At 58.5% G+C, this 21,099-nt stretch overlaps 2 protein-coding genes and 1 pseudogene across 2 annotated transcripts; 1 reads left to right on the top strand and 2 right to left on the bottom strand.

Annotated features, from left to right (window-relative positions):
• The first annotated feature begins 5,258 nt into the window (after nt 1-5,258).
• Nucleotides 5,259-11,228, top strand: PLA2G3 (phospholipase A2 group III). The gene is made up of 7 exons (XM_055405413.2): nt 5,259-5,882; nt 7,073-7,205; nt 7,461-7,595; nt 7,904-8,211; nt 8,833-8,962; nt 9,072-9,188; nt 9,771-11,228. The coding sequence occupies exons 1-7, from the start codon at nt 5,369-5,371 to the stop codon at nt 9,982-9,984; spliced, it is 1,551 nt and encodes a 516-aa protein (XP_055261388.1). The 5' UTR covers nt 5,259-5,368; the 3' UTR covers nt 9,985-11,228.
• Nucleotides 11,229-11,320: 92 nt separating this feature from the next.
• On the bottom strand, nt 11,321-18,103 carry LOC129542733 (phosphatidylinositol 4,5-bisphosphate 5-phosphatase A). Its single transcript, XM_055405412.2, has 11 exons — nt 17,992-18,103; nt 17,743-17,851; nt 17,413-17,529; nt 16,698-16,873; nt 15,810-15,921; nt 15,560-15,669; nt 15,245-15,428; nt 12,764-12,901; nt 12,542-12,619; nt 12,311-12,415; nt 11,321-12,093 (listed from the first exon to the last, which is right to left on the bottom strand). The coding sequence occupies exons 1-11, from the start codon at nt 18,072-18,074 to the stop codon at nt 11,584-11,586; spliced, it is 1,722 nt and encodes a 573-aa protein (XP_055261387.2). The 5' UTR covers nt 18,075-18,103; the 3' UTR covers nt 11,321-11,583.
• Nucleotides 18,104-18,429: 326 nt separating this feature from the next.
• On the bottom strand, nt 18,430-19,599 carry LOC148774921 (phosphatidylinositol 4,5-bisphosphate 5-phosphatase A pseudogene; annotated as a pseudogene).
• Between the last annotated feature and the right edge of the window lie 1,500 nt (nt 19,600-21,099).

The raw sequence follows: 21,099 nt of genomic DNA, 5'->3' as shown, positions 1-21,099 counted from the left end.
CGACTGAGTGACCTCACTTTCACTTTTCACTTTCACACACTGGAGAAGGAAATGGCAACCCACTCCAGTGTTCTTGCCTGGAGAATCCCAGGGAAGGGGGAGCCTGGTGGGCTTCCGTCTATGGGGTCACACAGAGTTGGACACGACTGAAGTGACTTAGCAGTAGCAGAGATAATTTTTATATGTAATTCATTGGAAAAGACTCTGATGCTGGGAAGGATTGGGGGCGGGAGGAGACGGGGACGACAGAGAATGAGATGGCTGGATGGCATCACCGACTCGATGGACATGAGTTTGAGTGAACTCCGGGAGTTGGTGATGGACAGGGAGGCCTGGCGTGCTGTGATTCATGGGGTCGCAAAGAGTCGGACACAACTGAGTGACTGAACTGAACTGAACTGAACTGAATAAGGCCAAAGTCTTAAGTGTTCAGCTCCATGGATTTTTACATCTAAACATACTTGTGTAATCACTACAGAGATCAAGACACAGAGCCATGCTGTACAATTCAGTAGCCTCTAGCGTCATGTTGCTGCTGAGTGCCTGAAGTGTGAAATCCGAATTCAGAGGCACCATGCTTTTGAACTGTGGTGTTGGAGAAGACTCTTGAGAGTCCCTTGGACTGCAAGGAGATCCAACCAGTCTATTCTAAAGAAAACCAGTCCTGAGTGTTCAATGGGAGGACTGATGCTGAAGCTGAAACTCTGATACTTTGGCTACCTGATGCGAAGAACTGACTCATTAGAAAAGACCCTGATGCTGGGAAAGATTGAAGGCAGGAGGAGAAGGGGACGACAGAGGATGAGATTGTTAGATAGCATCACCGACTCCATGGACATGAGTTTGAGTATGCTCCGGGAGTTGGTGATAGACAGGGAAGTCTGACGTGCTGCAGTCCATGGGGTCTCAAAGAGTCGAACATGACTGAGCAACTGATCTGAACTGAACTGATAAGTATGGAACAGGCTTCCCAGGTGGTTCAGTGGGTAAAGAATCCAGCTGCCAATTCAGGAGATGCAGGTTCAATCCCTTGGTTGGGAAGATCCCCTGGGAGGAGGGCATGGCAACCCACTGCAGTATTCTTGTCAGGAGATTCCCATGGACAGAGGAGACTGGTGGGGCTACTGTCCACAGGGTCACAAAGAGTGGGACATGACTGAAGAGACTTCAGGCATGCACGTAAATATAAAATACATAAAGATTTCAAAGACTTAGTATGAAAAAAGAATGCAAAACGGTTCACTAATAATTTAAGTATTGATTACACACTGAAATAATATTTTGCACACGGTTTACATAAAATGTATCATTAAAATTAATCTCACCTGTTTCTCATTTTTTTAAACTGTGGCTGGGAAATTTTACATCACATTCATGGCTTGCACTAGACTTTTATTGTTCGGCACAGGTGTGGACAGAACTGATCTATTTACCTGCACAACAGGGACTCAGAAAAGTGGCTTTACACTGCCCAACTGTGGCAGAGGGGGATGGGAAACAGGGTCCACTTGAACCCTGAATCTGTGACACCCACAGCGCCTCCCCCTCCAGTCCCCTGTCCTAAATGAGGGTGCTGCTGCTGAGTGTTGAAACGTGTCCTGGGTGCCTGATGCCAGCAGCAACCTTCATCCCCTCGGTGAGCCCATCCTGTTGGGGTAGTCAGGGAGGAGGAATTCCTGGAGGAGGCAATTAAACCAACACTTGAAAGATGAGCAGGAACAAGCCCAGGAGAAGCAGAGGGAAGTATTTTAGGTAAAGGGAACAGCATGTACAAAGGCCCTAAGAGGGCCTGGTTATTATAGAAATAAAAGTAGTTCTGTGTGGCTGGTACAGAGAAGCAGGGAGCTGGTGAGTTCAGCCAGGCCCAGATCCTGAAGGTCAGAGATGGTCAGGGGACAAACCTAGCCAGGCTTGTGTGTGATCTGGTAAGATCACTAAGTGTGGTCACTAAGATCTGCTGCAGGATTTTAGTTCCCCGACCAGGCATTGAACCCAGCGCTCTAGAAATGAACGTGCCGAATCCCAACCACTGGACCACCAGGGAACTCCGTCCCGTGGAGGCAGCTTCGTAGAAGACACAGGCCAGGCCCCAGCTGCTCCGGGTTGCCCGACCTCTGACCCCCTCCCACCACCATGCCCCAACTCAAGCATCCTTGACTCCCCGCCCCGCCTCTCTCTGTGCAGGGCTCTGCCCGTGCCTGACACAAAGTAGACTCTTGGTAACTGTTTCAGTTTTTGACTGAATGCAGAATGCTCTGGAGCTAGGCACCGCCTGCACCACGGTCCTGGCACAGAGAGCAGCAGAGAGCCCTCGGGGTGGGGCTGGGAGGCCAGCGCCAGGCGCAGAAGGAGGAAGGCCCTGAGGCAGGGAGGTTCTCAAGGAGCTCAGAGTCTCCCACGGCCAGGGCAGGCCCTCCCCACAGCCTAGGGGACGTCTGACCTGGCTTCTCCCTTAATGTGACTTCATATGACTCCCGGCAAGTCACCTCCATCCGTCTCGACAGCGGGATGAGAAAGCCTGCCCTGCCTGTCTCCCCAGGGAGGGGCAGGGGTTGTGAGCATCAGCTGAGGTCACGGGTGGGAAAATATGAACGGGAAAGGGCTGGGTTAGGCTGGGTCGTGGGCCTGGGTTCAGGGTGTGGAGCGGGGAGAGGAACAAAGAAAGGAGGAAAAGAGGAGAGACACACACACACGCACACACACACGCATGCACAAAAGAAGCAAAGAACAGAAAACTTTGCGAGAGGAGAAAGATGGAATGAAGGAGACAGACAACAGGAAACAAGGGATTCGGTGGAAAAACGTAAAGGGTCAGAGGAGAGAGCGATGGAGCAAGAGATGGCGAGAGGAAAGAGGATGGGAACTTAGAGGCAGAAAGATGGAGGTGGAGGGACGGAGGAGCCAGAAAGACGTTTCGAGGGTCAGTCAGGGCGGCACAGAGGCGGACAGACAGGGACGGGAGAGGGCCGGAGGAGGCGAGGAGGATGGGGACGGGGAGACGGAGACAGCGGAGAGGCCGGAGGGAGGTGGGGGCTCCCCCGCCCAAGGGCCCCGGCCAGCACCCACTCTGCGCCCGGCCCACCCCGGCCGGGTGGGGCTCCTTCTGTCTGTGGGCCCCGCTGGTTTGGCTCCCAGCACCTTTGCTCCGAGGCCGCTGAGGGGCGCCCCCGAGGGGAAGCATGGCCCCAGAGCCTGTCCAGCTGACGTGGCTGCCGGTTCATCTGAAGGGAAAATCCAGCGACACCCTCCCTCAAGGCCCCGGGCAGGCTCCAGCCCGCCTCCCTTTGGGGCCCAGGCAGGAAGAGACCTCAAAGGTCAGCTCCACTGCACCCCGCACTGAACAGAGCAGGAAACGGAGACCCCGAGAGAGCCAGGGACAAGCCTGCAGTCACATCACCAGGCAGGGGCCTATCCGGGACCCCCCGCCACAGATGCCGCGGCCCCGAAACCGTGGGGATGCGCCTTCTCCTGCGTAAACTGCTTCCTGCCCAGGGGCGTCCTGAGCCTTCGGTGACAGCGTTCCAGATGCCGGGCACTGTGCCCAGGGCCCTGTGAAGTGGCCACTGTGAGTATGCCCGTCACACAGATGAGAAGATGGAGGCTCAGAGAAGCCGAGTCTTCCAAGCCTGAAGTCACACCAGGACCCAAGCTTGGTGTGTCCCACCTTGAGAGTCTGGTTCCTGCCCGGGCACCTACCAGGCTCCCTGGGTTGTGAACAGCACGGAAAGGTTCTGTAATATAAAAAGGAGGGCAAGGTGTGTGACACGGTCTTACACTGGGAAAGTTCCCAGAACGGTGGGAACATCAGACTTCTTCCCAGAGGGACCCCCTCTGTTCAGTCCCTGCCTTTGGGAACCCCAGGCATCCCTATCCTTCTGGCCACCACTTGTTCTACCCTACACCCCCTTTCCCAGCCTCTGGAGAGAAGGAGTTGGATGCTGGGCTCCCCTCCCCCTCTCCCCCTCCTCCTTACTGTCCCCAGCTATGACCTTTTGAGCTACAGACCCAGGCTGGTGCTGAAGCCAGAGATGCGTCTGCACAGTCTGTAGCTTCCTTGTCCCTCCTCTGCCCCAGGGAGCTCCCCTTCCCCACCTCTGCCCCCACTGGGGCCTGTCCTCCTGGAAGAGACCCAAGTGGAGATTGAGGGGGTGTTACGGGAGCAGTAGGCTGATGGGCAGAACAGAAAAGACACTGTCCCAGCCAGCTCTGACCTCCCAGCAAAGCTCCCCAAGAGCTGCACTCCCAGCCTCTAAGCCATCCCCAGCTGGGCTCTGACTGTCAGCTGAGGCTTCCTCAGCCTCATTGATTCTCAGTTTCCACATCTGCATGTGGGCTGTAAGTACCCAGCTTTCCCAGTTGGTTGGAAGTTGAATAATACATCAGCTTTGGGATACAGGAACATCTGCTGGGTGTAGCCCCTCCCTGATGGAGAGACCATCCGGGTCTCTTGCAGGACGCAGGATGGCCTGTGGTGTCCCCAGTTTACTGCAGTCCAAGCATGGACGTGCTTGCAGACCCAGTCCCTCTAGCCCACCTCTGCTCCTCTGGGGACCTCCGTCTCTTCAAGCCCAAAGTATCAGACCAGCCCCCAGAGTTGCTTTCAAAGTCTGCGGCGGCTGTGTCTACACCATCAGTCAGACCAGGAGGGCTGCTACTGGGCCACGCTTGTGCTTGGAGTGCAGGAAGCGGGGAGACCTGGGACTCTGTTCCCTGAGTATGCTGGCTGCCTTTCCTAGAACTAGGACTTGGGGGGGAGCACCCCAGCTGGCCGGGGGATGGATGCTCCCTTTCCCAGAAGCCTCAGAGCTCCCGGGTGAGGGGGTGGCCACAGAGCCCCAACCCTGCCCTGGTGTCCTGTACCCAGCTTTGGCAGAGCCTCATGGCCTTCCGCCGGCTTCGCGGAGGTGGGCGTGGCAGCCATCCCAGAGGCGGGGTGATGAGGCCGAGTTCAGGAGCCTACTCTGAGCCCCTGGACACTCCTCCCGCACCCAGGGAGCCGCAGACACCCCTCCTGGTCCCCGCCCCCAGATCCCAGGGCTTTGGCTCCTACCGTCCCCATCCGGACGGGCTGGGCCTGCGGCAGGTGACTGGAAGGCGTGGAGGAGAAAGGCCGGCTGTGTGGGGGCGTGGGCCCCGGCAAGGGCACTCCTCAGCCAATCAGCGGCCTGCCGAGCCTGTGGATTCGGTTACAAGCCCCGGATCACCCCATACTCCAGCCTCCTTGCTACTCCTCCCAAAACTCCATTCATTGGCGCCGCAGCACAGGCTCGGCTGGGCACCGCTTCCGCTCTGCGGCCGCAGAGTTGCTGCCTCGTGGGCCCACCAGGGTAGGCTTCCCGAGGGCTTTGTCTGGCTGGGCCAGGGCAGGATGGGGGTTCTGGTGGCACTGTTGGGGGTGCTGAGCTTCCTGGGGGTGGCTCCGGGGGGCTCCCCTGCCCTCCACTTGCACAGCACCTCCTGCCACTTGGCCAGGCCCATCGCCAGCATCCCTTTGGGGTCCCTGAGCTTCCTGGGCAAGGATGTCCAGGGACTAGCTCTGTTCCATGCCCGCTGGGATGGGCACGGGAGATTGCAGGTGTGCGGCCGGCAGGATGAGCCAGAGCTCACTGCAGCCTTCCGTGTGCTCTGTGCTGGTGAAATCACCCGGGGCTCCTTCATCCACACCCCTGGACCTGAGCTGCAGAGAGCCCTGGCCATCCTTCAGAGCCGGTGGGAGGCCTGCCAACAGCCTACCGAGAGTCCAGCGGGGACCGGGGAGAAGCGAGCAGCAGGGCAGAGTGGAGCGCCTGGCGTTGGGCACGAGAGGGTGAAGAGGGGCTGGACTATGCCTGGCACGCTGTGGTGTGGAGTCGGGGACTCTGCCAGGAACTCCACGGATCTGGGTGAGACCTCGGGGTGTGGACAGGGGGCTGGTAGGGGAGGAAGCGCAAGCTTTAGCCCTGGCATCCACTCTCCCAGGCTGTGTGTCCTGAGGGAGCGACTTAGCTACTCTGAACCTCAATTTCCTTATCTGTAAAATGTGCGTGTATGCTCAGTCGTGTCCGACTCTTTGCAACCCCACAGACTGTAGCCCGCCAGGCTCCTCTGTCCATGGGATTCTCCTGGCAAGAATATTAGAGTGGGTTGCCGTTTCCTCCTCCAGAGGATTTTCCCGACCCAGGGATCGAACCCGTGTCTAGTGCATGGCAAGCGGATTCTTTACTGCTGAGCCATCAGGGAAACCTTCTGTAAAATGGGGTGACCATAAACCTCATCGTGGGGTGCTCAAATGAGGTTATAGATGGGAAATGTCCTACTCACATCTGGGAGCCGTCATCAATCACCATCTGAGGGAGGGGGCTGGCTGGGGCTGGCTGTCCAGGTTGGGCTGAGCCAAAAAGCCATTACCCAAGAGGAGTATTTATGGGCTCGGATGCCCAGCCAACTGGACGAGGAGACCCAAATGCTTGGGTTCAAATCCCAGCTCAGCCCTTCCAAGCTGAATGAGTCACTTCCTCTCTCTGAACCTGTACAGTAAAAGTGACAACTCCCTCCCAGGGCTGCTGTGTGCTGGGGTGGGAAGTGCCAGACGTTTGGAAGATGCTCAGTAAGGGGCGTTGTTGCTCGGGTGGTGGAAAGCACACCCGGCTTTTCTGCACTTCTTGGGACAGCTGTCTGCGCTTGCATGCGGAGGGCTGGGGGAGGACCTGGCACTGGCATTGGGGCAAGTTGGCATCCTGACAATGCCTTGTCGTGCCAGCAAGGTTGCACCCTACTGTTTGCCATCCCATCTCACACACATTTGGAACTTTGGAGTTTCACTTGGGGTGGGAGCCTGAGAACTCTAGAGGCAGACACCTGTTCACCCGAGGAAGATTTTTCCATGGACAAGGGCCCCTGGGTGGGCTGCCTGTCACTTGGCGTTGCCCAGCAGAAGCTGCACCTGGGTGATCTCTTCAAGTGTTGGGACCGTGAGTGCCACAGTGGGAGACACAGAGGTGTCTCTGCTGCCGACACCAGGTGGGCAGAGCTGGCATGTGGTGCCCAGGGCCCTGGGACCCTGCTGAGCCAGTGCCCCCTTTGCTCCCTGCAGGGGTCTTCCAGGGCCCTGATCTCTGCTGCCAGGAACACGACCACTGCCCCCAGACAGTCTCGCCCTTCCAATACAACTATGGCATCCGGAACTACCGATTCCACACCATCTCCCACTGCAGCTGTGACGCTAGGTTAGTTAGCGGTAGGCAGGGAGGGCTGGGAGCTCGGGGTGGGGTTACCCAGTTATTGGGTGCAGAGTCTGGGCTCCAGAGAGTCCCAGAGGATCAGCCAGTCAGACTCCCCTGTGCAGTGGGAAAGCTGAGGTTTAACAAGAGGTGGGATTCTTGGACCCCACGTCACCTGGCTGGTAGTGGTGGCTGGGTGGTCTGGGAGAGGAGCCAGGTAGCCCTCTGGGGTCCGGGGACTGAGCACCGGCTCTGGGGCAGGTTCCAGCAGTGCCTGCAGAACCAGCGGGACTCCGTCTCTGACATCGTGGGCATGGTCTTCTTCAATGTGCTGGCGATCCCCTGCTTCGTGCTGGAGGAGCAGGAGGCCTGCGTGGAGTGGTACTGGTGGGGCGGGTATGTTGGTTCCCCTTTCGACCCCCTTCCCAGCCAGGGGGGCGGAGCTGGGGCTCTGAGGCTGGTGGGGAGGCCTGTCTGTGTGTCTGTCCTCCAGGGAGCCATGTCTTGTCCTGTCCTCCCTGTCATCTCCTCGGGGGGGTGGGGGGCACCAAGATACAGACATTCTCTGGGTGCCCTGCACAATCCAGTGGGCTGTGGGATGAGGGGATGGGACTGGCAGAGCCCTGATATCCATGAAGATGAGCCTGGGGACCTCTGGGAGGGATGATTCTGGGTGACCAATGCCACCATGTGCTGCCTCCCAGGTGTAGAAGGTACGGCTCTGTGCCCCTCGCTCGTCTCCAGCCCAGGACCCTCTACAATGCCTCTTGGAGCTACCCTGCCACCCCCTCAACTCCCAGCCCCCAGAACACAGCCCCCAGCCAGTCTCAGCCAACGCAGCATCCTCAGAAGTGGCCAGCACAGCAGAAAGAGTCCAGGCACCCCAGTCAAGCCAAGGCCACAGCCCTCCAGGCCCCTGTGGCCTCCCCTGGGCCTGCCACGCTCCCCAGAGTCCAGCTGGAGGTCACCGATCCAGGCCTCCAGGGGTCTCGGGATGGTCTAAAACCTCAGGGTGAGTGCAGAACCTCACCTAACTTTGGGGGCACCTGAGGTAAAGAGGAGCCTCTGTGTGGGGTTGGGGAGGCCCCTGTGTTGTTTCCTTTCCTGTTCTGAACTCCTTCCAGGGACTCCCAACCTCACCCATCAAATCACGCTGCAGCCAGAGGGATTTTCATAAGCTGCAATCTCGACCAGGGTACCCCCCACACTGAGCCCCCACCATGGTGTTCCAGCACCCAGGGGTCTTTGGGTGCTGGTTCTGCAAGCCCTACTCCCCAGTCAAAGTCCCAGCTTCACAAACTGCATTTGTTTCCTCTCTCGCACTGCTGGGCCTTTGCACATGCTGCTCCTATCCCCTGGGGAATTCTCCCTGAGTCTTCCTCTTTCAGCTTAGCAGCCTCGCCTCCAGGAAACCTTTCCTGACCACTCTTACCTCTGTGGGCTTCCCCCATGGCAGCACTGCTCCGTGTGTGTGTGTGTGTCTCCTCCACGTGTGAAGCACTCTGAGGTCACACAGGACAGGAGGTGAAGGGACACTGTGCGTGGGGGACTGAGCCTGTGCCAGAGGGCAGCGGGCACCAGTGACACCTCGATGCGGGACGGGGCTCCCCTCCACCACTGCACCTGCCCTCAGGTGTCCGCCAGGCCTGCCGCAGCTTCCGCCGCCTGGACCAGTGTGAGCATCAGATCGGGCCCCAGGAGACCAAGTTCCAGCTGTTCAACAGCGCCCGGGACCCCCTCTTCCACTGCAACTGCACGCGCCAGTGAGGCCTGCTCTCACCCCTGGGGGGTGGGCTGCCTGTTGCCAGGCACCGGGAAGGGACTCCAGGCTGGAAAGGCCCTGCCCCGGCCTGAGCCTGCCTCTACCCTCAGTCTGGCCCGCTACCTGAGGCTCCACAACCCACCCGTGGGTGCCATCATGCTTCGGGAGCTGCTGGGCATGACCTGCTTCAAACTGGCCCCTCCGCTGGACTGTGCTGAGGTCAAAGGGTAGGTGACAGCAGGGCCAGGATGGACGGGGGAGTTCTCCAAGGGGGTGGGTGGCCTCCGCCCTCTTTATGCACCTGGGCTGAGAGGGTGATGGGGCGGGTCAGGGGCCCACGTAGGTTGCATCTCAGCTCCATCATCTACTTCCTGTGTGATCTTGCCAGCTGAATCACCTGTCCACACCTCCATTTCGTTACCAGTGAGATGGAGGTAGATGCCAGGGCATGTTGTGTGTGATGTGCGTAGGCAAGGCCTGCAGAACACCTGTTGAAGCGCCTCCTGAACTCTTTCTCCTAAGCCACAGTCTCATTTCGATTCTGATCCTCAAAACCAACTCCTTGTTACTTTTCCTATTTCACATGTAGGGAAACTGAGGCCCAGACTGGCCCAGGTTTCTGCAGTCGTCTAGGGCAGAACCCTGGCCTCCAGGTACCAGACTAGGTTTATTCTGTCCCCTGCTAAGAATAACCGCTCCCCACCCCAGCCCCAGCCCTGCTCCTCTCTGGGCCTTGGTTGCCCTGTGAGCAGAGCAGGGTGGGTTTCTTGCCAACTGTAACCCCCTGTCCCACTCTTCTCTCCCCACAGCTGTTCCAGTGACCCCAGGGCCATCAGAGTGTCAGCTCGGCACCTGCGACGACTTCAGCAGAGGCGACGCCAGCTCCAGGGGTCGGGCACACAGCACAGGCAGGCAAGGCCTTCAGAGCACCCAAAGGCCCCCACGTCATACTATGACCGGTGCCTGCAGCTGACCCAGGGAGCTGGAGGACCCAAAGGGCAGCAGAAACCCTGGAACCAGTGACCTCACTTCTTGTTCTCCCAGGCACTAGATCGGACCTCGCCCTGGCCTTGCTGGGCCCTGGGGAGCGTCTCAGCTTCCCCTCCATTGTGAGACTGAAGTGTAGACAGCCTCTGTGGACAGTCGGGGCCTCACGGGTAGGGTTGGGCAGCCAAGGCCCGAATGCTGGACTGTGACTCCTGCTGTGCTGGGTGGTCTCGGGCTGGTGACACAGCCTCTCTGTGCTTGGATGTGGTATTCAGGAGGCTCATTCTGCCACCGGAGGCTAGGGCCTTCCCAGGGAGTTAACAACCAGATGGGAAAGAGGAGAGGGTAACATTGCAGGAGCCCTGGGAGGTACCAGGAGGAGGTACACATATGTCCATGTTGTGAAATTAACACACGTCTCAGAAGAGTTGTCCAGGAAAGCCCCAGAGCCTGCCTGCTGAGGTCTGGGGGCAGAGGGTGGTGAAGGAGGGATGTCACAGAAGTGCCTGTGTCTGAATACAGGATGGGGGAGCTAGAGAGGGGCTTCTTAACTCCCCTCCTCCTCAGGGGACCCCTTCTATTAACAGCTGCTATGCCCTTCTCAGCCCAGCCCTGGCCCATTCTTTCTGCCCGAAACCTAAATTCAGATCTTCCCTATGCCCTTGAGCAAGAGACTGCCTTCACTCTGAGCCTTGGTTTCCTCCTCTGAGAAAGGGGGGTGTAGACAGGAGCTGGAGAAGGCAATGGCACCCCACTCCATTACTCTTGCCTGGGAAATCCCATGGACAGAGGAGCCTGGTGGGCTGCAATCCATGGGGTCGCTAAGAGTCGGACACGACTGAGTAACTTCACTTTCACTTTTCATGTTCATGCATTGGAGAAGGAAATGGCAACCCACTCCAGTGTTCTTGCCTGGAGAATCCCAGGGACAGGGAAGCCTGGTGGGCTTCCGTCTGTGGGGTTGCACAGAGTCGGACACGACTGAAGTGACTTAGCAGCAGCAACAGACAGGAGCTACCTCATAGGGCTGTTGAGGATTAAGTGAACCAACTCCCAGGCAGCACTCAGCACCCAGTAAACGTTCTCTCCCTCCAGCACCCAGCCAAACTGCACTTAGACGACTGATTTGCAAGGGTTCATGGAACCTCTTGGAGGCCTCAGTTTGCTCATCTGTGAAATGGGGCTAAGAACTGCACTGAACTCAGCGCCACAACTCAGGCTTATGGTGCCGATTAAAGGAGATGGCATGTGTAATGTATACAGCTGGTGCCTAGTCATTGTCAGACCTGTCATCCTCTCGCCTCTGTAGTCCTTTCCTCCGACCACCTGCTCCCCACCCCAGACTGCTAGCCAGTTAGGAAAGAGTCAGGAGTGAAGCTGGAGATTTTAATTCCTAAACAATGACCTCCGGGTTTGCTCCGCTCCCCGTCCCAGATGGGGGCCAGGATAGGGCTTTGCTGATTGTCACAGTTGAGGTGCCAGGACCGAGTTTGGGGGACCCCAGGTGGCCACCCCTGGCCAGAACAGAGTGGCAGGTGCAGATCAAGCTGGAGCAGCAGCAGGTGGGAGGCAGGCGGGTTTGCAGAAGACTGGGGCAGAGTGGGGGCCCCCTGGGCCCGCCCGCCCAGCCCACCCTCAGGGCCCCAGGCCCCCCTCCTCCAGCCCCTGCCGACCCTGGGGGCTGGGAGACAGGCTGCCGGAGGAGGCCAGGGCCTCCCGATCAGGTCCCCAGCAGCCACCCCCACCGGGGTCTACAGTCTCTAGGCGCAAGGCGGGCAGCAAGCCCAGGCTTCGAGGCACAGATGGCGGGAAGGCCCAGGCCCCCGGCAGCCCAGGGGGCCCCTCCCCACTGCTGCCCTGGCTGCCACCATCGCCAGCCCCGTCAGGGGCCACCCGGGGCAGGCGGCGGCTCTGGGGCGAGGGGCTTCGACTGGTGCCCCGGCGCTCCCGGGACGAGGGCCGCAGGGCGAGGCTGGGGAAGCGGGCCAGGCCTGGGCTCCGGCTGCGGTGCCGCTTGGACTTGCCGGGGCTGGGGCTGCGGGACTTGGGTGCCAGCAGCTCCAGGGTGCTGTCATCCTCATCCTCTGAGCTGGTGCCTGAGCTGTCTGTGCTGCTGCTGGTCGGTTCCGAGGTAGGCAGCGAGATCTAGGGGGTGGGGGGCAGGCTGCTCACTGGGGTGCCCCTCTCCCTAACCGGCTGTGGAGGCCTCTGGGAACCCCTCCCGCCCTCCCCGTTGGCAGGCCCAGGAAGGTCAAGTTATTATAAAGCTCACAGAGAACGCAGAGGCTCTAGAGGATCTGAAGAGTCTTCTGGCGCCACCTCCCCACCCCCGGCCCCAAACCCTACAGCCAGGACCACTCACCTGGAAGGGCTCAGTGACGCCGATGAGGATGCTGTGGGTGTGGCTGTAATAACCTAGAATGAAGTCTCCGTGGCCTTTGGGCAGTGACTCCTCACTGAATGTCACCTGGTGGGTTGGGAGGTTTAGGCCCAGGTTGCGGTGAGGGAGGCAGCCTCAGGACCCCTGAAACTGAATCCTGAGCCCCCAAGGGCAATGAGGGCTTCCTTCCACTCTTCCCCTCCCCTTAAATACCTGGTAGGCGCTCCCATCCACATCCTCGTGTTTGGCCCAGACGTAAGCCACGTAGTCCTTGCAATGACGGAAACCCACCTGGGGCGAGAGCAATCAGGATCGTGACCCAAGCAGCCTCCCTGGGTGACATCAAACTCTGGAGAAACCCCGTGTAGGTCCCTGGCTACCCCTTCAGGCCCCAAGTTCCCGCCCCGATCTGCTGACTGCGCCTGCCCTTCTCACCCGGTACAAGCCGATCCAGTCCCAGGAGCTGCGGGCGAACACCGTCTCTATGCGGTACCTCACCACGGCCTGCTCCGGCCGCACCCACTCGTCTGCCACCTCCAGCCGCACCAGAGGCACATCGTCTCTGAAAGCAAACTGCCCAGGGGCAGAGGGCAACATCAGGGGAGACCCTCTAGCATTCTCTGCACCTATAGCCCTTGGGCTGAGATGAAGGGTCTTTGAGGCTGCTGCACGGACTGGGAAACAGGAGGAGGAGCAGGTCCAGGATGGATGCCAGGCTTCCTGCCTCCCAGCTCAGGGCTCCTTTTGTCCTTAGCCTCTGTGGGGAGTGAATGAGAACATACTTTTGACCCTTAGCAGACTGTGGGTTTGGCCCTGGCTCTGCCACAGGCATGCACTGTGACCTGGGGTGAGTTTCTTTACCTCTCTGAATACCTGGGCTCCTGTCTGTCAACTGGGGTTGCTCTGCAGATTCAGTGAGATACCATATAAAGCATCCTATAAACTTCTCAATATACAGTAGGTGCTCAGTGAATGACTCGCTTATACGCTAACAAAGGAGACAGATAAAGTCCCACGATGCCCTGGATATTCTGGGGTAAACTGAACACCTCTGAGCCGGCAAGCAGAGCTCTGGGGAGAAGCCTGAAGACCTTCTAGGCTCTGCTACTAACCTCCTCATGACCTCAGGTAAGTCCCAAGCCACCCTAAGTGAGACTCAGCTTCCCTACCTGTACTAAGGGACCACGATGAACCTTGTTTGTCACCAGTCCATGGAGACAAATGATAACCATGAGTCTCCTCTTCCCAGGGTCACCCCAGGTTGATAGGGGGGGGTCACCATGGGGATGAGGTTGCTGGGGTGGCAGGTGGCCAGGGTGCTGGCTCCAGCTCTGTCCCTCGGGGGAGGACTCAGGGGCTGCCAGCCTCAGGCTTTTGTTGGCTCCCCTGTTTATCTGGCTTCCACTTTCTTCCCCACCTCAGCTTCTAAGCCAAGTTGCTTCAGAAGAAACCAGCACCTCCTCTCCCTGCCCCTGGGCTCCTGACAGTAGGAAGCAGGCTGGGGCAGCCAAGCTGGGGTCTTGGAAACACCCTCCAGGGCCTTGTGGGGTCAAAACTCTTGCTGAGCCCTGTTCTGTGCTGCTTTGGGTAAGAGACTGAAGTTCCCTGAGGCTCTGTTTCCCTCATCCGTGAAACCAGGAGGAGAATGTGGACCCCCTTGGGGCCTGCCAGGACATTCCAAAGGATGCCACACTGACGCGTCCTACACAGGCTCAGCCACAAAGCCAGAGGATGAGGTGCTCATAAGGGACAGAGTCCTGGATAAAGGATGCGGGATAGAGCACCCCAAGGAGTGGTTCTCAAGGTGAGGTCCCTGACTGGGGATTACACCGCACACTCAAGGCTTTTACCAAAGGTCATGGGAGGCCAGACATAGGCAGATTTCCACTCTTAGATGAGGTCATTGGCTGCTGTACAGCCGACTGATCATATGACAAAGTTAGCTGGGAAAATATTCTCTGGCTTGCTGGGCTCCATCTTATCAGATCAGGAGAATCGGAGAGCCCAGAGTTGGGTTTCAGGGCTGGAAAGTGGGCTCCACCCTACTGTGCCGCTGAGCCTGTGTGCAACCTGGGGCTCATGCCTACCCCACTAAGGGCCTCCGTTTTCCTGAAACAAACAGAGAGTTGGATCACGTGATCTCTAAGATCCAGTTCTGACATTCTTGGATTTCCCCTCTTTACTTTCGCAAGTAGGGGCCTCAATCCTAAACACAATGGTAAAATTTTATAGTAACTATTTAGAGTCTAGCTGTGTATCGTTTTATATCTCTACTACCTCTCCCCACCACATATGGTAAGATGGTAAATAAATAATAAGTGAATCTGAATGACACTACATGGGATTTGAGTATATATTTTGAGTTTGCTCATCTTACTATATATGTGAATTTTAATACAATTGCCCTAAACATTTCTTGGGCTTCCCTGGTGGCTCAGAGGTTAAAGCATCTGCCTCCAATGCGGGAGACCCGGGTTCGATCCCTGGGTTGGGAAGATCCCCTGGAGAAGGAAATGGTAACCCACTCCAGTATTCTTGCCTGGAGAATCCCATGGACGGAGAAGCCTGGTAGGCTACAGTCCACGGGGTCGCAAAGAGTCAGACACGACTGAGCGACGGAACGGAACGGAAACATTTCTTGGAAAAGGAGAGCTAGAAATGAATGGAAAAGATATACTCTTTGAAATCAGCCTAGCCTGGGTTCAAATCCTAACTCTTCCCTTTGTTAACCATGTGACCCTAGGAAACGGATGCTGTGTCTCTGAGCCTCAGGGTTTTTTCATCTATAAATGGAGATCATAATGCCACTCCCAGTCTGTTATGATAAGTGGATGGTGGTGAGGGCCTGGGGTTACCCATGGGCAGTGGGATGCTGAGCCGGGCTTGGGGATGTCATGAGGGGAGGCCAGGACTCACGTGCAGGACGAACTGGGCAGCCACAGGCTTGTGATCACTGACGGTATATTCCATGTGGCTGCGGTAGCTGTGCTGGGTCACCTGGAGCCGGTGGCTCTCCCTTCCTGAGGGGCTGGGACCTCCACCTGGAGCCTTGACCTTCCACAGGATACGGTCTGTCCAGGCTGGTTTCCGCTTCTTCGCACTGCGATGGGCAGGGGTAGCCTGAGTATCAGGGGCCATGAGTCGAGCCCCACTGTTCCCCTTTCCTCTCCTTTATCCTCTTTATTCTCTCTCAGCCTGCATTCCCACCTCTCATCCCGGGGCTGAGCTCACCTGGTATCATATTTGTTAGTACCCACGTCAAACTTGAAGGTGGGTGCAAAGTTGAGGGGCCCCTCCTGGAAGCCCTTCAGGATGGGCCAGGTGTTCTTGGCCATGTTGAGCTGTGAGGGTCCAGAAGCAGACAATTGGACAAGAGCTTGGGCAGAGAAGGTGAGGGCAAGGACCATCGCCTAGGGCACAGGTGGTCCTAGGGCATGTTCTGTGTGCTTGGGGTTTGGGGTGCAGGTTGCAATTCCCCCACCTGGTCTTTCTCCCAGAGCTGGTGGAGCTGCTCACTATCGATGGCAAACTTGACAAAGTGCAGGTCGTAGCTTTCGATGCGGAAGTTCAGATCTCCGAACCAGAACACAAGGCTGTTCCGGGAAGGGAGGGGGTGTGGTCAGCGGGGTCCATGGGAGGAAGAGCCCAGTTCCATTTTCTCTGCCCCCATCCAACCTGACAGCGCTGGCTGCTCCCAGTGATGACACAGGGGGGTGGGTGGGTTGTCAGGTTCTGACTCCCAGCAAGGTCCTGCCCCACAGCAAAGATCCATCCTGCAGGATCCATCCACTTCCCAATCAAAGTGAAGGTCATTCAGTCCTGTCTGACTCTTTGTGACCCCATGGACTATACAGTCCATGGAATTCTCCAGGCCAGAATACTGGAGTGGGTATCTATCCTTTCTCCAGCGGATCTTCCCGACCCAGGAATCAAACCGGGGTCTCCTGCATTGCAAGCGGATGAGGGACGCCCTCCCGCACTCGGGTTCCTAGAGGTAGTGTGGGTGGTCTCCGCCCCCATAGGCCCCGCCTCTCCCTACAGGGCCTTCCTACCACTCTTCTTCCACTGCTGCTGCTGTCACTTCAGTCGTGTCGGACTTTGTGTGACCCCATAGACGGCAGCCCACCAGGCTCCTCCGTCCCTGGGATTCTCCAGGCAAGAATACTGGAGTGGGTTGCCATTTCCTTCTCTAATGCATGCATGCATGCTAAGTCGCTTCAGTCGTGTCCGACTCTGTGCGACCCTGTGGACAGCAGCCCACCAGGCTCCTCTGTCCACGGGATTCTCTAGGCAAGAACGCTGGAGTGAGTTGCCACTTCCTCCTCCAGCCTCTTCCACTAGCCCCACCCAAGCTCCAAGAGGCCCATACTCGTGATCCAGGATGCCTTGAGCGCCAGGCCCCTGGAACTGCTGGAGGCTGAGGATGGTCTGGAAGTTGTCCTTGCGCTGCTCCGCTTTATCCATGTGGGCCGGCAGGTGGCAGTTCAGGAAGCACAGCATGTGCCCAAAGGCAGCCAGTCGCACACTCACTCCACCTTTGTTGCCCTGGGGAGACAGGGTGGGCGGGTCGTGGGCGGGGCTTAGGCAGGGAGGTGAGGCCTGGGGCGGGGTTTGGTCTGGGCGTGGTCAGCGGGTGTGGCTCAGGACTGGTGCAGGCTTGGAGAGGGGCGGGTTCTAGGGAAAGGAGTGGAACGCTAGGAAGCGGTGGGAGTAGAAAGGGGCCACTCATTGCAACCCCACGGACCGAAGCCCGTCAAGCTCCTCTGTCCATGAAATTTTCCAGGCAAGATTACTGGAGTGGGTTGACATGTCCTACTCCAGGGGATCTTCCCCACCCAGGGATCGAACCCTCATCTCCTGTGTCTCCTGCATTGGCAGGCGGATTCTTGACCACTTCGCCACCTAGGAAAGTTTTATAGAAAGGGGCGGGGTCTAGAAAAGGAGAGGTAGCGGTGGGTGGGGAGAGGCAGGTCTCAGAGTAAGGGGTGGAGTTTGTGGAGGGGATGTTGCCACTGCTGGGGGCCGGGAACTAATCTACAGACCCCTTAGGTCCCTGGTCCCTCCCAGGCCACTTCCACGCTCACCCAGTAGCCTCCCAGGCCAGTGCGCGTGCAGTCGGTCTGCACGTTCCTCAGGAAGGGCAGGTGGTAGTACTTGGCGAACAGCAGCAAGATGACGCCCTGCATCCGCACGGTACTCACCTGCAGCGGAGGCGAGAGGGGAGGCTGAGCGGCGGGACGCGGCTCCCACCCCGCCCTCGCCTTTTCCAGTCCTTAAAGGTCTGCTCCTCCATCCTCCTATTTCAGGGACCCGGCCACAGAGGCTCAGCGGGCCCCGCAGTGAGTCAAGGCAGAGCTAGTGCTGGGAAGCCAGGGGTCTCCACCTCCCGGGGGGGCGGCTGAGGGAGACGTTACCAGCACAAAGTTGAAGGGCCCCAGAGCGTCCATGAAGAGCTCGCTCCACTGGTCCGTGAAGAGCGCGTCCTTGAGCCGTTTGTTGATCATGGAGTTCACTTCCTGCAACCTGGGGGGCGGAGAGCGGGGTGGGGGGGCGGATGGCGAGGCGCCGTTCGGATTGGGGGGCGCCCTAGAAACCCCTCCCACGGGCAAGGGGCTGGGAGGCCCCAGGGGCTCAAGAGGGAGTCTGCTGCCCTGCCCCCTCACCCTATGGCGACCATGTCTGCCCTGTCACTGTCATCGCTGGTGCTGCCCAGGTGGAGAAGGGACGTGACGTCGTCGGGGGGCATGGCGGTGCCCACATTCCACGTGACCACGGTGATCCTGGGGATGGGGATACGGGAGGGGTTACTACTGGGCACCACCCCTTACCCTCAAGCTCCCTCCCACAGGGCTCTTAATGAGGAGACAAGCTGTGGGTGAATGCCCTCGGAAGGACCCACGGTGGACCCAGGACCCACCAGACTCTCCAGGGGAGATCAACTGAGGCAGGGGTGGGAAAGTCCCTTCCGAGGGGACTGCTGTCTTCTGAGGGTCCCAGAGTGGGTCTCAGGGGGATCAGCTGGGGCAGAGTAGGGCCCGCCACCAGAGGACTGCTTGTCTCAGAGCTCAAGCCTTGGCAGCCAGCCTCTCAGGAGAAGGCCCTCACCAGAAGCCAGGGTCGCTCTTGCAGGTGGGCTGGGCTGACCAAGAGGAGGAGGATGAGGTGGATGTAGAAAAGGAGGTGGTCACCGGGACCGGAGTTTCTCTGGGCTGAAGGCTGGGACTCAGACGCTCACCAGGCCCGGCACCCTGGGTGCTAGGCCTGGGGAGGGCCATCTCAGGAGCTGGGGGGATGCCTGGGGAGCGGTTGGGGGAGCGGCTGGGGGAGCGGCTGGGAGACCGAGGTGGCTTGGGCAGAGGTGGGGGCATGGTCTGGTCTAAGGCAGCCCCTGGCCGGAAAGTGGGAGACAGAAGACCCGGGGAGCGAGTGCTAGGCTCTGGAGGACCCTGGCCCATATCCAGGGGCAAGGTCTGGGGTGGCCGGGGCAAGACAGGATCCTCAGGGCTGCTGCGGGGGACCTCGGGCCGGGCTCTGAAAGAGGGGGAGACCCGAGGATCTGGGGGGGCTTGGATCAAGGATGGGGAGCCCACAGCACCAGATGCCTGAGCTGGGGCTGGGAGATGCCCTTCAGAATGGGGGGGAGGTCTAGGGGCTGGAGCATCCCTCTGTTTAGCTGGTGTCCATCCTGTGGAGGCCAGGGCTGGTGTCATGGGTGCTGGAGCCAGGACCTGTTCCTGAGATGGCGACAGAACCGGACTGGGCCCTGGGGAAGGGCTGGAGGGGGGCTGTGGGGGCTGTTTCTCAGATGTCATGGCCAGGCTCAGGCCTGAAGCAGCCAGTGCTGGCTTGGGTCCCATGGAGGCAGGTGGCACCTGCTTCTGGTCCCTGGACAATGGAGCCAGCCTGGGCCCTGGAGTAGCTGGTGGAGGCCTTGACCCAGCTGAGGCAGACATGAGAAGCTGCCCCAGGGACGTTGGAGCCAGGACTGAGCCTGAGGTCGCAGGAGGAGGCTTCGGCCCAGCCGAGGCAGACATCACCAACTGGCCCACGGATGTTGGAGCTAGGCTGGAGCGGCGGTGGGCGGGAGTTGTTTTCTGCCCTCCAGGGGTGGACGCTGGAGCCAAGATGGGTCGGGGAGACGCCAGAGCCAGCCTTGGCCCCTCTGAGGAAGGCGGTATCGCTGCTCGGGGCCCCACTGGCGTCAGAGCCAACCGCGGTTCCAAGGGCACTGGGGTTGACTTCTTTGCTGGGAGCTGAAAACGTGAGTCCATCTTGTATGTGTGCATGCTAAGTCACTCAGTCATGTCTGACTCTTGGCAACCCCACAGACTGTAGCCCTCCAGGCTCCTCTGTCCATGGGATTCTCCAGGCAAGAATACTGGAGTGGGTTGCCATGCCCTCCTGCAGGGGATCTTCCCGACCTCAACGTCTCCTGCATTGGCAGGTGGGTTCTTTATCACTAGCACCACCTGGGAAACCCCCATCTTGTATAGGACCAGGGAGAGACTCAGGGTCAACCAAGCCTAAGCAGTCCTCCACTCCATAGAGATCCTAGCAGACTCTGTCTAGCTAGAAAAGGCATATCTTTCTGAGGAAGTTCTTTCTAATTTCTCACCTCAACCGATTCTGCTGTGAATTAGTTTCTCTTTTAAAGGAAACAGGACACAGAAACCTATCCCCTCCCTCACCTGTGATGCCTCTTTCATAGACGCAGAGTTTAAAATCCCCGACTCACAGGAAGCAGAGTGCAAGCCCGGGTCTGAGGGCTCCCCTTAACCTCCTGGCTGGCATCTGCTCCCTTGCCACCCTGGAACGTTGGGGGGCTGGAGCCAGCTTCCCTGAGCACTACCCCACCCCCCTACAGTCCGTGCCACTCGCCTGGCCAAGGGCTCCTGATCTGACCCCCCAGGTCTGCTCACTCTGGACATCCTGGGTCCACCCTGTTAAACAGCCCCTCTTCCTCCACTGTACCCAGGAACACTCAGGTTCTCCCCGACAAACATCCCCAGCTCCTTGGGCACAGTCCCCTCTGTCTTCTTCATCTGTTCCCAGATCTTCTGCAGGAGCAAGAGCCCTGCTGGGACTGGCCATGCTGATTTCAAGCCCAGCTCTGTGTGACCTTAGGCTAGCATTTCCCCACCTAGGGCCTCTGTCTCCCTGTCTGTAAAGTGAAGGAACCTGGTGAAGGGTCCGTGGGGAGCCCGGTCTCACCTCTCTGCATTTCTGAGCTCATTTGCTAGGATTGTATTTGAGCTTCAGGGAGTTGTCCATCCTCCCAAGTGTGATTTTAACATCCAAAGCAAGTCCAGGGTTCTGCTGATCCTGTGCCACACGTCTGTGCACTAGTTGTACCCTCTTACCCTCGTCACTTCACCTGGGAGAACGGGCCAGCAAGTACCCTCTTCCTGTCTGGCAGTGGAGTTGGGGGTATTGGGCCCAGCAGGGAGGTCCTCTCCCTTTCCCATCTGTCCTGTTTCTGATGCCCCGGTCTCCAGAAGTCAGGATGAAGTGTCCTTTGCCAGGGAGGGCAGATGAAGGTTTGCACTCACCCTGGGGCGGCCCCATCCCTGCCTCCAGAGATGCAGTTCTGCCTGTATCCCGCGTCCTTCTCGGTTCAGAGAACCTGAAACCGTCTCCACCTCTGTCCCCAAACTCAGCTCTTTGAGGCTTGCATTTTGGGCATCTTCCTTGGTTTCTAGTGTCCCACTCCACACCCCCCCTAAACACCACACCGCCTCCAGTACTAACAACTTAGACATCCCAGATGTCAC

The sequence above is a fragment of the Moschus berezovskii genome, chromosome 19, assembly GCF_049115385.1.
Source record: "Moschus berezovskii isolate FMDL1 chromosome 19, NW_MosBer_1.0, whole genome shotgun sequence".
Classification (NCBI taxonomy): Eukaryota; Metazoa; Chordata; class Mammalia; order Artiodactyla; family Moschidae; genus Moschus; species Moschus berezovskii.
Note: the sequence above shows the minus strand (reverse complement) of the source record. Positions and strands in the feature narration are given on the sequence as shown.